Source organism: Zootermopsis nevadensis, unplaced genomic scaffold, assembly GCF_977971745.1.
Source record: "Zootermopsis nevadensis isolate Lab colony 2312 unplaced genomic scaffold, Znev_1.0 Znev_ptg000025l, whole genome shotgun sequence".
Taxonomy (NCBI): domain Eukaryota; kingdom Metazoa; phylum Arthropoda; class Insecta; order Blattodea; family Termopsidae; genus Zootermopsis; species Zootermopsis nevadensis.
This window is the reverse complement of record NW_028259157.1, coordinates 10,561,582-10,574,323: the sequence shown is the minus strand read 5'-3', so window position 1 is coordinate 10,574,323 and position 12,742 is coordinate 10,561,582. Positions and strand designations below refer to the sequence as shown.

At 37.8% G+C, this 12,742-nt stretch overlaps 1 protein-coding gene across 5 annotated transcripts in view; it reads left to right on the top strand.

Annotated features, from left to right (window-relative positions):
* LOC110838535 (cytokine receptor) overlaps positions 1-12,742 on the top strand; it is a 214,757-nt gene that overhangs the window by 167,966 nt on the left and 34,049 nt on the right. For all 5 annotated transcript variants that reach the window (XM_087355664.1, XM_087355666.1, XM_087355663.1 and 2 more), the window contains 6 exons: positions 5,895-6,089; positions 6,518-6,808; positions 7,950-8,088; positions 9,050-9,225; positions 10,770-10,927; positions 11,915-12,089. In XM_087355664.1, the coding sequence (XP_087211790.1) occupies positions 5,924-6,089; positions 6,518-6,808; positions 7,950-8,088; positions 9,050-9,225; positions 10,770-10,927; positions 11,915-12,089 (1,105 nt within the window). In that variant the 5' untranslated portion in view covers positions 5,895-5,923. The remainder of the gene's footprint in view (positions 1-5,894; positions 6,090-6,517; positions 6,809-7,949; positions 8,089-9,049; positions 9,226-10,769; positions 10,928-11,914; positions 12,090-12,742) is intronic.

Genomic DNA, 12,742 nt, shown 5'->3' with positions numbered 1-12,742 from the left:
ACTCGAGCCTTCGCGTTTAGAAGGCGGTGTCTAACGGCCTGGGCTGTGGCAAGGCCCAGGCCTCGGGAGTGGATGCTGTGGCCCGTTTTAGCGATGTTTTTCCTGAACTGACATCGGAGCGATATTGCTGTCGATCGTGGCAGCAACTTCTGTTTTGCAGAATCAGTTGGCGTCATGCGCTGTGATGACGTCACTTTGTTTCCGGTATAAAGAAAATAATTATCCTTCTGCAAGTGTTACAGAGCGAATGTGGCCTAGTGATGCCAGAGGATGATTCTCAGGCTTGCGTTTACAGTAGGCCCAGTGGCGACGATTTCATAAGGCCCATTCAGTATATTTTGGAGGCGCCGGAATACGTTTTGCGATCATATTGGAGCATTTTAAAGCCGTTGTTACTTCTTTGGCTGGTCTGTTTTCTTTTCCCATGAACTTGTGCATTCGTGGAAGCAGATTTTAAAATCATTCCATCCTTCCGTCCGTACCCATGTCTCAACTGGAAGACGGCTCAACGTACTCCCATCAAATTTGATATTGGGGAGTTTCAGTGAAAGTTGTCGGTACATTACAGTCTTGGTTAAAATCTTTCAATAATAACGGAGACTTTACATGAGTTCATATGTTCTTTTTTTGTCACGGAAGTGACTGGGTTGGGAATTCCCCTGTCATTAACATAAGTCTGAGATCGGGGGGGGGGGGGGGGGGGATTGCCCGGAATTGTTGCTCTGTGCGTGCGTTTGCGAACTTGGTTGTAAATCGGACTAGAGACGTCGCCGTAAAATTTGAGTGTTGAACCCTGTTCAAATATTAATGACCAGTTTGCCCGAGATCCATCGTGGTCTTTTCCTTCCACTTTACTCCTTGCCAAGTTATTTTTGGCACAAGAATTCGCCAGGCTATACTGAGATTTTTTATGGTTTTCTTAAGTCCAGGGAGAATGTTTTGTAAGCTTCAATACTGGTATTCGCCACGACGTTTTTCCCCATCTTTAATTTGAGGGGCTTTATAGGTATATATAAATCACACTCAATACTTGAGGTTTTGACGGCGTTGAATCTGAAAATGGCTGTCTTCAAATGAGTTTCATCGCCCTGATGATGGAAGCAGCAAGGACCTATCAAATGTTGATAAACTTCTACTACATTACACGGCACTACGGCCCAGAAGACAGTCATCTTCATAATCACACTCATTCGACGGTTAATCCTCTGCAGTTGGTATGTAGTAAATTAACATCCTTTCGCAATAAGCCATCGTCTTCAACACGACTTTTCACAGTTTGTGCGTTTATTTCTTGTCGTGTCTGTGTGGGGGTTAGTAATATGGAGACTGTCGGCGAAAAATTCGATGGTGGACCATCATCTTCGATCTCTGTAATTACGTCGCCTACTGTAGACTTCGACGGAATACAAGATGTAGGTAGGAAGCGACGTTGTAATTGAATCCGAATCACCCCGGAAACTAGTTTGTTATTTAAGATATTCTTCATTGAAACCTGTTTTGGGTTTGTGTGAGGAGAAATGAATGTCGTGGGACCAGATTCCTCGAGGATTGGAGAAGGTGAAGTCGTTTCAAAATGTTTCCCAAGTACTGATTTTGTGTACTTTTTTTTATTTTCGTTGTACTAAGTGGAATTTTAATCCTACATCAACTTGTGTTACGTCCAGGTCAAGGAAAATTCTTGAATCTTCACGGAAGCTAAAAGTTCTAATATATTTAAGTTTGAATCCTGTCTCAGTCTGACAGTTTGAGATAACGTGTGTTAAAACTGTGTGTATATTTGCGTATATTGAATATATGGATTGTGTGATGCCCCTAAGTAGCAGGGACGAAAGTGAAAACTTTAATGTAAATTATTAATTATTTTAAAATGTATTTTTTAGCGTAGTCGACAGTTTAGGGGCAAATGGCCGTGAGTCAGTCTTAAAATGTTACTTACGAGGCAAGTCCCATCTAGAAAGTTCGGATATTTTAAGAGACAACATAGAATGTGAATTTCTTTGTTGTGGTATTAAACTTCTATTACGTATCTGCATAATTTGTTAGAACTCGACGCAATAAATGATTTCAGCACACAAGATGTCTCGTTTAGAGACGCGGCAATTTTGGCCATGGATAAAATCAATGTATGCAAGTCTACAATTTCTGTTTTGTTTGTTCCTTTGTGAGGTACTGGTTTCTGTGGAAATGTGAAAGAAATGAAGGTCTATCAGGTGACCGAACTCTGCTTAAATAACGCACCTAACATCCGTGCCGTCCACGATGAAAGATTCATGCAATGTTAGATTTTAGTTAAGTGATTTTCACCTCTAGGCTTAAAATCAAGAACTGATCTTCGTGGATTTTCGCAAGGTTACGAAGTCAGAATAAATTAATTTTAATAATGTAATGGTTAAGTTGCTGGGTTTGCGTGCGTGAACGTTAAACGACGATTGGACCGTCACTTGAATCTCAAGGGTAAGAAACGGGTGCCTGCCAGACCTGGAGGAATATTAGCACGTGTAGGATAAACTAGTATCAGGCCAGGTTATTGAACTACGCGTTTTAGGCCGGATCGCCAACATCTTTTACCTATCGTTGTTTTATTTGTTGAATGAATGAAAGAATAAATTCTTTATTTTGTTTAAAACAAGTCGTGAGGTGAATGAACACACGGGGCTTGACGTTTGACGTGGATTGCAGATCATTGCAAGCTGATAGTCGTCGGTTTCCACGATGGTGATTGCCTCTTGTTTCTAAATTTAAGATAAGCGTAGTGTAATATTTTAATATTTTCCGTCAAATCACAATTTTTAATAAGATAATAAAATATTTAAAATATCATTTCACGTTCCGCATCGAATGATCGATTTACAAATTGGAACGTCTTTTACGACATGTTTCGGTTATATTTAACCGTCCTCAGGTATAAATTAGATTGGTAATTTTAAAACTCGAATTACAATCATTTACAATGTTATGCAGTTTATTGAAATGTTCTTATCAGATTACTCTTATATATTAGAACGAAGGTATTGTTTTTTATAAGGCGTGGTTCATCTAATGTTCAATATTAGTCTGTAAAGCAATGATTTAAATAAAACATTAATAAATATGGAGTAATATATATATATATATATATATATATATATACCTGAGGACGGTTAAATATAACCGAAACATGTCGTAAAAGACGTTCCAATTTGTAAATCGATCATTCGATGCGGAACGTGAAATGATATTTTAAATATTTTATATTTTATTATCTTATTAAAATTGTGATTTGACGGAAAATATTAAAATATTAACCTAATTCACAATATGACGCAAATATACTACCTTATAAGCGGTTTTATAACTCTCTTTTTGTCTAGTAAGAATAATTGTCAGTTGTCCTGGGAATTGGAGGCGTCTCTACGTCGTCGTAGTACCCGGATTCGCCGTGAGAACTCGAAATCTTCTTGTTTGATGTCTCTCTTTTTGCAGACTCATTGATGAAACGTGTTTCGTAAAAGTTATTCATGCAGTCGCGCCCCGCGTCCTATCTTGAAGGGTAGATAAGTAACGGGTATTTCCGCATTGACGATTTTAAATCATAACGGAACGTTTCGTTATGAAATGTTTCTGAAATGCAGTTCCTGTAACGAAGGGATTTCTGACTTTCAGTTCTCTGAAGAAAGAACTTTACACTGCCAGTTTCGGTTCTGATATTTCTGTGTCAAAGTACGAAGAGCACGTGTAGTGGATGGCACTGGTCCGCGAGTAGCTGATTGAAAACCTCCGGCGTAGATGACTCTGAAAAAAAAAATTGTGCCCAACCCCCCTTCCAATTAATGACGGTGATTACGCGATTGTACTCCATTTTAATCAAGTAGAGTTGATGATTTCCAACCCTAGGTGGCGTCCAAGGCCTTGACATTGGAGAGTAAAATAGGTACAAGAAATACGCTTGGCTGAGTAGGTGTTTTGGAAGTGAACGCGGTGAGATCTGTCTTGAACGAAACCTTAATGTTATGTGAAGCAGGCGCTGTCGGAAAATCTCTCCTATCTCGAGTATCTTGAGATGAAAAACGAGCCTAAAATTGCCTCCGGTAAACGGAAATTATTTAATGTAAGGAAATATAGCGGCAGTTTTTGATATCGATATGTATTATAATTACATAGTGGAATATGAAGTAGCTATTGTATTTAATTAAGCACCACGTCGTGAAGATGTGTTAAGGTACAATTTGGCTGCACGCGACCGAGACAGGCGACAGAGTTACGAGACCGAGACTGGTCGCTTCCTGTCTCCTCTCTGCACAGTCGTATGAAGTACAATTACGAGCGCGAGACAAAGACAGGCGTCAGAGACAAAGCACAGGAGACCGCTCTCGGACCAGTAGTGTCTCGCGACGGGCTCAGGCAGCACGTCAGTACGTAACCAAACTGCTTATGATTCAATCTGAAATAACTCCTGAAATTATCTTCTTCTAATGACAAATGATTCTTTATTAACAGACAGAAAGATCCTTCTTCACGTCTGGTTTTGAATATTGAACTCGTAGGTTTTCTTTGTTTCTTTCGCAACAAATAACACAGCAACACATCATCTTCTTCTTATTCTTCGAGTAACCTTTTTAGAAGCATTTTTGTACTCATTTTTCACAGAATATGTGCACGTATGTCTCAACAAAACAAAGAAAACAAACACTTTACCGCATGTCTCGGTCGTCACCTCAAAAGTGTGTGGCGACAAGCTGCGATGTGTCCGTCTCCCGTCTCTGTCGCGTGCAGCCAAATTGTACCTTTAGAGAGTGGCGATACGTATCTCGTCTGATTCTTCACACGTTCGGGCTCATTTTACCCTCCTTAAAAGAACCCTCGGTGCCCATTAATCTGCAGAGTTCTCTGTTTATAAGAGTGTGTTTTAAGAAACGATCTGATGTTTACGTACCTGAGCTCGTGTTAGTTAGAAGCAGATGTTGCTGACTTCTTGGATGTTGAGCTTGGAATTACAACCCCACACTGGTCATTTACCACGATGCCATTATGAGAGGCTGAATGTGCGTGATGTACAGGGTAGTTTTAAGGGAGGTGTCTAAAATTCAGTCACCTGTATGCAGTACATAAATTTTGTTTTCGATATCATTGCTGACTGTCGGGAACAAGAATTTACGTGGAATTTAAGTGCATACTACGAAGGGGTTGGAGTAAACTTCAGTTTCTGTGGCTGTGAAATTTTATTTGTTATTCCAATTGAAAATTTTCAAAAACAAAGAACAAATGAGAATATCTGGTGGTGAGATGGGGAAACAGACGGAGAATCGGAGAAACTGCATTTGATTTCCCATTTACAACATTATTCTGATTCATAGCCACACAGTGAAGTGTCTCGATGTTTCTGAAATGTTGCCCCATGTTTAATTGATCGAGAATGTCCGGCAGTAACTGCGATTATTTTATATATATTATTTATTATTTAAATCTTATCCGTCTAATCACAATAAATTCTTATTAAATATTAAAATATTACAATAATTAACATTTAAAATATTTAAAATATTAAATGATGTTCTTTATCGAAATATTCGATTTACATTGATTTGAATCTTTATATAATTATATACACCTGAAGATGGTTCTTTTAGGAACTGAAACATGTCGTGAAAAATGATGGTCTAATGTAAATCGAATATTTCGATAAAGAACATCATTTAATATTTTAAATATTTTAAATGTTAATTGTTGTAATATTTTAATATTTAATAAGAATTTATTGTGATTAGACGGACAAGATTTAAATAATATATATTTATTATATCACAATATGACGCAACTTTACCATCTCATGCGATTATTATAGTTTTGTCTTGATGGACTGCTTCCATGCTTCAGATAAGTGATGCTAATGAATTTGTGTTTTCTTATCGTTTTAGTTATGCAGTCCCACTAAGCACAGTTCAAAATGCAGGGATGCTGGAGCTTTCTGCTTGGCTTGTGTCCTGAAGCGCAATCCAGGTCTAGGCATCTGCGTGGTATCGAGGGGGCACTGGTTCTCAGTCTGTTTCTTTTGGTGCATGACACTTGTGGCGATTACAACACCTGCAGTGTTGGTTTGAGTACTCCTGGAGGTGAGCATTCTCCCGGATTCTTCCAGACACTGACCAAATTAGTAAATAGTAAATATTGCACCTCATTTTTGCATGTAGAGGTGCTGTATGTCAGCCATCTGGACTGATGTTAGTTACTTGGTATTGTTTATTTCCTCTGTTGGTTTTACATACGTTTTTCAGTGTTATTTTTCGTATTCTAATTTTTAGTCAAAAGTCATGATGATGCTTTACTCTTTAATTATGTTTGCGTATTAAAACGAGAAGCTGAGAATAGGGAAAACTGGCGAACTCTTTTTGGGCAGACCAGAACACTAAATAATAATAATTGAAGGAAATCAAATATCAGACATTTCTTTTTCATGGGAGATTTTTTATACTTTCAAACGGTTTGAATTACCAAGCTATGCATTTTTTAGAAGACTAATTATGTTTTCTTTTGTTTTCAGTGACAATTCCTAGAGGAGACGTTTTATTGGAGTATGGAGAACCTTTGAGAATCCTATGTATATTGAATGTGAGCCATTCGGCAGCTGTGGGAAAGAATTCAAGTGACTTGGTATTTTTTCATGACAGTAATGAGATACCACATGAATTTGTAACAGTGGTTAATTCTACAACGCTTGAAATATACGTAGAAAAGCCACCAATTTCCTCCAGCATGTATTACTGTAAACTGAAGACAAATAATATACATGATCTGTACACAGCCGTCTGCCTCAACAAAGTAGTTGTCGATCGTAAGTATGATTTAGAAGGTGCATAAACTTTTAATTCATTTACGACGTCTGGTAGCTGTGCCAAGCTTCTTTCTGAGGGATGGTATTTGATGCATTCCAATATCCAGTCCGCCCTTGTAAATCAGTAGATGCAGATACTGGGATACTGGGAATGACCCGTTCTTCAAGTGCCACAGCACTGCGGGTCCCAACTTTTTTGTTGGCTTGACCTATAGACATTCGGTAGGACTCCTCGGACAATGGATCGGCCCGTCGCGAGACCTCTACCTGTACACAGGACAGCACAACACAGAAAAACGCGGACAGACATACATGGCTTGAGTGGGATTCGAACCCACGGTCCCAGCGACCAAGCGACACAAGGCCCACGCCTCAGACCGCGCGGCCACTGCGGATCCCATGTAGATGAAGAACTTGAAATTAATATTTATGTTTCTCAACATGGGATAGCGTGCTGTCATGTTTCAATCAAGTCGGTTGAAGGTTTAGCTTTGACTGTATGATCTCGTTTTATTTTATAAATAATGCGTTAAAAATATAGTATTTCCTTCAGTGGGAGAATGATAATTATTGTGTTCAAACTTACTTTACAGTTCAGAAAGTTAATTATAAAATATAAATGCAATAGACACAAACTCGCTGTTATTAATTAGGACTGTAATTGCCTCATTCTTAACTTTACTACAAAAAAAATGGTAGATTTTTTTCTTTATGTTTGCATCGGTGGTCCTTGTGTGCTTGTGATGGGAATTCCTATGTCACAGGTAGTGCAGATTGTACTACAAGTTGGTGTAAACAACAGTAATTGACTATTATTCATTTTCATTAATTCTAGAAGAGAAATGTTGACCGTTGTGTTTATTTTTGTACTTGGCCAGAATTATGGTCCTACATTTTTATCTGCAGCAGATATAGTGATTTAATAATACATTTTCTTGAAAAGAATTTAGCAAGGCTTTCAGGCACTAATTGTCTGAAAGCCTTGTTCAATTTTATGAATTTGTTCGATTTTTAAATTAATCACTTATTGATTTATGTAATGGATAATTAGGACTCTCCTAGTGCCAGTGTTAAATAATGGAAGAGAACTCTTTGCATCTTTCTCAGTGAACATCAGGAATGTGTTAACTTGCTGTTACAGGTAAACCACAAGAAGTTCAAAACTTTTCATGCATCTCAAGAAACTGGGAGAATTTGACATGTTCATGGAAGAAACCCCATAGTTTTATTACAACCACATACGATCTTTCCTTTCGTCTTCCTGGAAGAGCAGGAGGCAGGTAAGAATAAACTATTGCCGCAGTCTTCACACTGGATGAATTAAGTCTTCAAACTCTGTTAAAAGTGGAGGATTTGAAATTTTATGTTAACTAACTCCATCGTTCTGAGTCTTTGTTGAGTTTAAGGTTGCTCACTTGGTTAAGAAATCCCCGCTTTATACCTGAATGTCGATTGCCGTGTTCAAAAGAGTCCGTTTCTGGCCCCTTTGTCATCTAATTCCTGTCCACTCCTTCACATCCTCTTTCATCAAGACCCATTTTAATATTATACTTTTGCCTGTGTCTAGTGTTAATATATTTGTTCACAGTTAAAACTGTTTATGTGTGTTGCTGTATCACAAATTTGTTCATGTCTTAAAGTACCCAGAAATTTTTGAGTTGCAGCGAGAGTGAGGGGAGCCATTATTAAAGTTCATGAAAATTCATTTGCATAAATGGAAATTTGTTTTGTGCCTAGAGATAAACATAAAAAGTTGGACATAAGCCTTTCAACTTTGATGGGAGCGGGAATGCGCAAATACTCTTGAAAGACGCAAATTACACATACTGATTCTTTTTGTACATATATCTTCTTCTTCAAGAATTTTTTATGCAGGTGTGTTCTGTCTGCCGATAGTCTTTCCTTTTAAAATTTTACCACCTCTTTCTTTCCTTGTTGATGTCTTCTAGTGCCAGGCTGAACCATCTTGTTCTTGGTTGTCTGATGAGTCTTTATAACTTAAATTTTAAATCTTATTCGTGTTATATTTATTGTCGTTAAGTGTCTTTTCTAATTTTGTCAACATATTATGGATTACAACTTTCTTTACAGATTTAGTTCTGTGAAGATGGATGTCTTCTGTGTTGGAAATATGTTTACCTTCTTCAAGACTACACTTTTTAACAGTAAATTTTTTTTCAATTCAGGAGAAATAATTTGTATCGTGTAGACGTAATTGTTGTTATATCACGTCTTTTTCAGAATACGCTACAGATGTCCACAAATTGTGGAAAATGAAACAGACAGCTTCTGCTTCTGGGATCTTACTACAGACCCTCACTATAGGCAACCATACGAATATTACTACTTCACATTGAGTGGCAGAAACACGTTTGGTAATTGGACCAAGCAAATAAAGTTTCATCATTACTGTCATGGTAAGTCTTAAGTTCATTATCGTAATTTTTAATTCTAGGCAGTACAGACTTCTGTAGTAAAGAAAGCATCCTCCTAATTGCCAAACCTCTCAGGTTAAAAATTGTGACATATTATCATGCCAGCCAGTAGTAATTCGAACTGCTAGGGGAACTGACGTACTAAAGTTTGAATATATTAACCCTTTGCGGCCCATTTTAAATACCACTATGGCTCTCTGCTGGTCTATTGAAATGCCACTAAGCTGTGTAAATTGAACTAGTATTATATACAGTTTTGATTTTCTTTTTAACTTGCATAAAATGGAAGATACTTTGCTAAATATGGTGAAAATATGTTCTGAGAGGATCACAGTTCCTCTTGTTTGAATACTAACCGTCTGAAATATTTTTTACGGGCTGTAGCACAGTCACATGTGAGATGCGTAATATGTGATGCCTTTTAGCTTCCTGCCATTTGGTAGAGAATAAAGCAAGTCCTAGTGGGTAGGTATGACTTTGGCAACGTCTAAACTTTTCTTATTGCATGCAGATATACGATGTATAAACATTGCATTTCACATTGACAGAGCTGTGCTTCCTTTCGTCCTAATTGTTTTTGAAAGGTCAAGACCAAATTCAACACCAGGAAAGTGAAACAGAACGCGAAATGTAAACGATGAAGTCACTACACACAAAGAATGTTTGATAAGAAGATGAAAGAATATGCACATGTCAGTGGTAGATTCCTCTATGCGCCAAAAATAATTTAAAAAAATATAATTTCCAATTAGGAAGATGGGATATTTGTTTTATAACTTTATCAGATATAAAATACTTCTGTTCTAAGTAAATTTGACAGCTACACACACACACGATGATATTACATCTCTATGTGATGTATGGCAAAACACTTGGTGTGGAATCCTGGCTTCCTTCGACACGTGTCAGAATGAAACGACTTTTCTCTCCTGCCTCCTTTCAGTATTATAAGGTACACAAAGTCTTACCAGGAAAACTAAGATAGAACTAGTACAAAGAAGAAGGCTTGAATAATATGCTGACACTGTTTGCCAGCCTCAGTTTGAGTCCAGATCACGTAGAAGTTCATGAAATATGTGGCGGACTCAGTCTGACATCGGGCCGGAACTCGGATATTTAAATGTCGGACTCGGTCCGACACAGACCGCAGAGGGTTAAAAGTAAACCTTTTCCTGAATACAACATATGCTCTCTGTTATTCCTCACACATTCCTGGCATCTCTATAAAAAATTCACATTCACACATTGAAGTTCTTCACTTGGAACAGAATGGAGAGAACTTCCATTCACATATTTTTCTTCAGGTCTTCAATTGTGTTGAGAAATTCGTGAAGTTGCAGTGATGGGCAGTGTTCAACAAACTGTGTGTGATATATCAGAGGTGATGTGGCAATGTTTGTGATCACTTACGGTCTTTTTATTGTGTAAGTTCTGTGCATTAGTTTTGCTTTGGTGAACGGGAACCATTCATGCCTTCGGCACAGAATAATGCATTGTGTGAAACAAATGTTATTCTTTTGTTCTAGTGATACCAGCACCTCCTCCAGATCTCATGATTGTTAATGTGACAGTCACTAATGCCACCTTAGAATGGCCAGTTCCTTTTCCTCTGCAGATTTTTCCGCCTGGACTTACACCGAAGGTTGAATATCAGTCGACGTATGATGAGAGAGGCAAATGGCTGGTGGGTATATTAAATTTAGTTCAATTTTAATGCAATAAATTACACAGAATAAATCATGTTATCTCATTTGTGGTTTTATACCACTGGCTGTAGTTTGTTTCAAATCTTTCAGAAAACTATATTATTGCGTTGTTTTATGTGGTATGTTTAATTAGTTTACTCCAGAATCCGCTCTTGATAGTTTCCAGCCGAAGTGTGTAATTATGTAAGAACAAAGATTTGTTCTTAATGAGCAATCATTGAAGAATAAACTTTACAGAAACAAGACTAAAACTAAATTTGATTTTGCATCTTTTTATCTTACGGAATTTACGTGAGTTACAACTGGAAATACGCGAACAGCTTTGATTTCTCCTCCTATAGTGTTTAAACATTTCTGTAATATAGTGGATCAAATCCCAGTCATCCAGTCAGTAGTCGGACACTGTACCAACTGAGCTACCACAGTCATAAATTTCACATCTGTGAATGTGTATCATCGAGGATTTGTCACTTTAAATTATTATTTTATTAAGGGAAGAGTTACGGGCCATCATTATTTTTAAAAATATAAAAATATTCTGAATATGAATGACGGGTGTCTCCAAGTGATGTGATGGTAATCGCTAATCAAAGAGGCTGTGGTAGGGCATACGTAGCAGAAGTGAGAAGTGCGTGAGTGGAATAGTTCTTAAAGAGGTTTAAACGAGAGGCACCAACTGGAAGTAATACAAAAATGGATTTTTTTGGATGTAGTAGTTGGAGTGATGGAACTGTTTCGGGTTTGGGTCTGGCGGTCAGCTTATGATGGTTTGGATTCCATAATAATGAGTTTTTAAAAATGGATGGATGCCCATTGGATACTCAGGGAAATGTTATTGTACTAATAATATCTACTGAAATTTTTCAATGAACTAGCAATTGTTTCTTCTGAGTTGAATTTATTTTCAGTGTTGGTAATCCAAAGAATAGATTAATATTTTATTTCCTATTATTTTGTTTTATCAGGTTGCAAATATGAGTTCAGTGAATCGTGACAATGAGACGTACAGATACATATTGGATGGCCTGAAGTACGCCAATACGCTATATGATGTCCGTGTCTACCTGAGCTCTAAGTTAGCACTAGGGGAAGACAAATGGTCAGCTCCAGCTATAAACACTTTCAGGACAAAACCTACTAGTGAGTATGACGACGATGTGGTTGAGGTTGTTTCTCCCAGACAATTTATGATTTCCGCTTTTCACAGCGGTCAGTATCAAGGTGGCTGCCTTCTGGTATGTTGTGCCACATTGTCTGGTAGATGCTTACAGTCTTCATAATCAGGGCTGCCTTGTTGATGGAGGCAGCAACCGCCTCAGAAATGTTGATAAACTTCTACCAGACTGCATGATGCATCATCCCAGAAGACAGTGTTCTTCCGTCCATCAATCATTCTTTGAATGTCATGTGAACTGGCATCTTATAAATAGTCGTACTTACTGACATTGTTTTAATAAAGGAAGTGGTTGATTTAAATCATCAAGAGTATGTTTTTGGATGAGAATGGTTACTTACCAATTTCCTTGAATGCTGGATTACATTGTGCATTTTACATACCAGAGCATAGAATATACTTTTAAACTATGCAAAGTGGCATGTATGTGCAAAGAACTGTCATGGTGCATTTTATTTCTTCTTCTTCTGTGGCTCTCTGGCCCGTATTCGGTCCACGGCCTCCTCAATTCTCCTCTTCCGTTCGGTCCTCTGTTAGGTCCGCCTGTCCGAGGCTTTGATCAAGGTTTCGAAACGTCTTCCTTTTTATGGTGCAAGGTTGTTAGCCTTGCGACTAACCC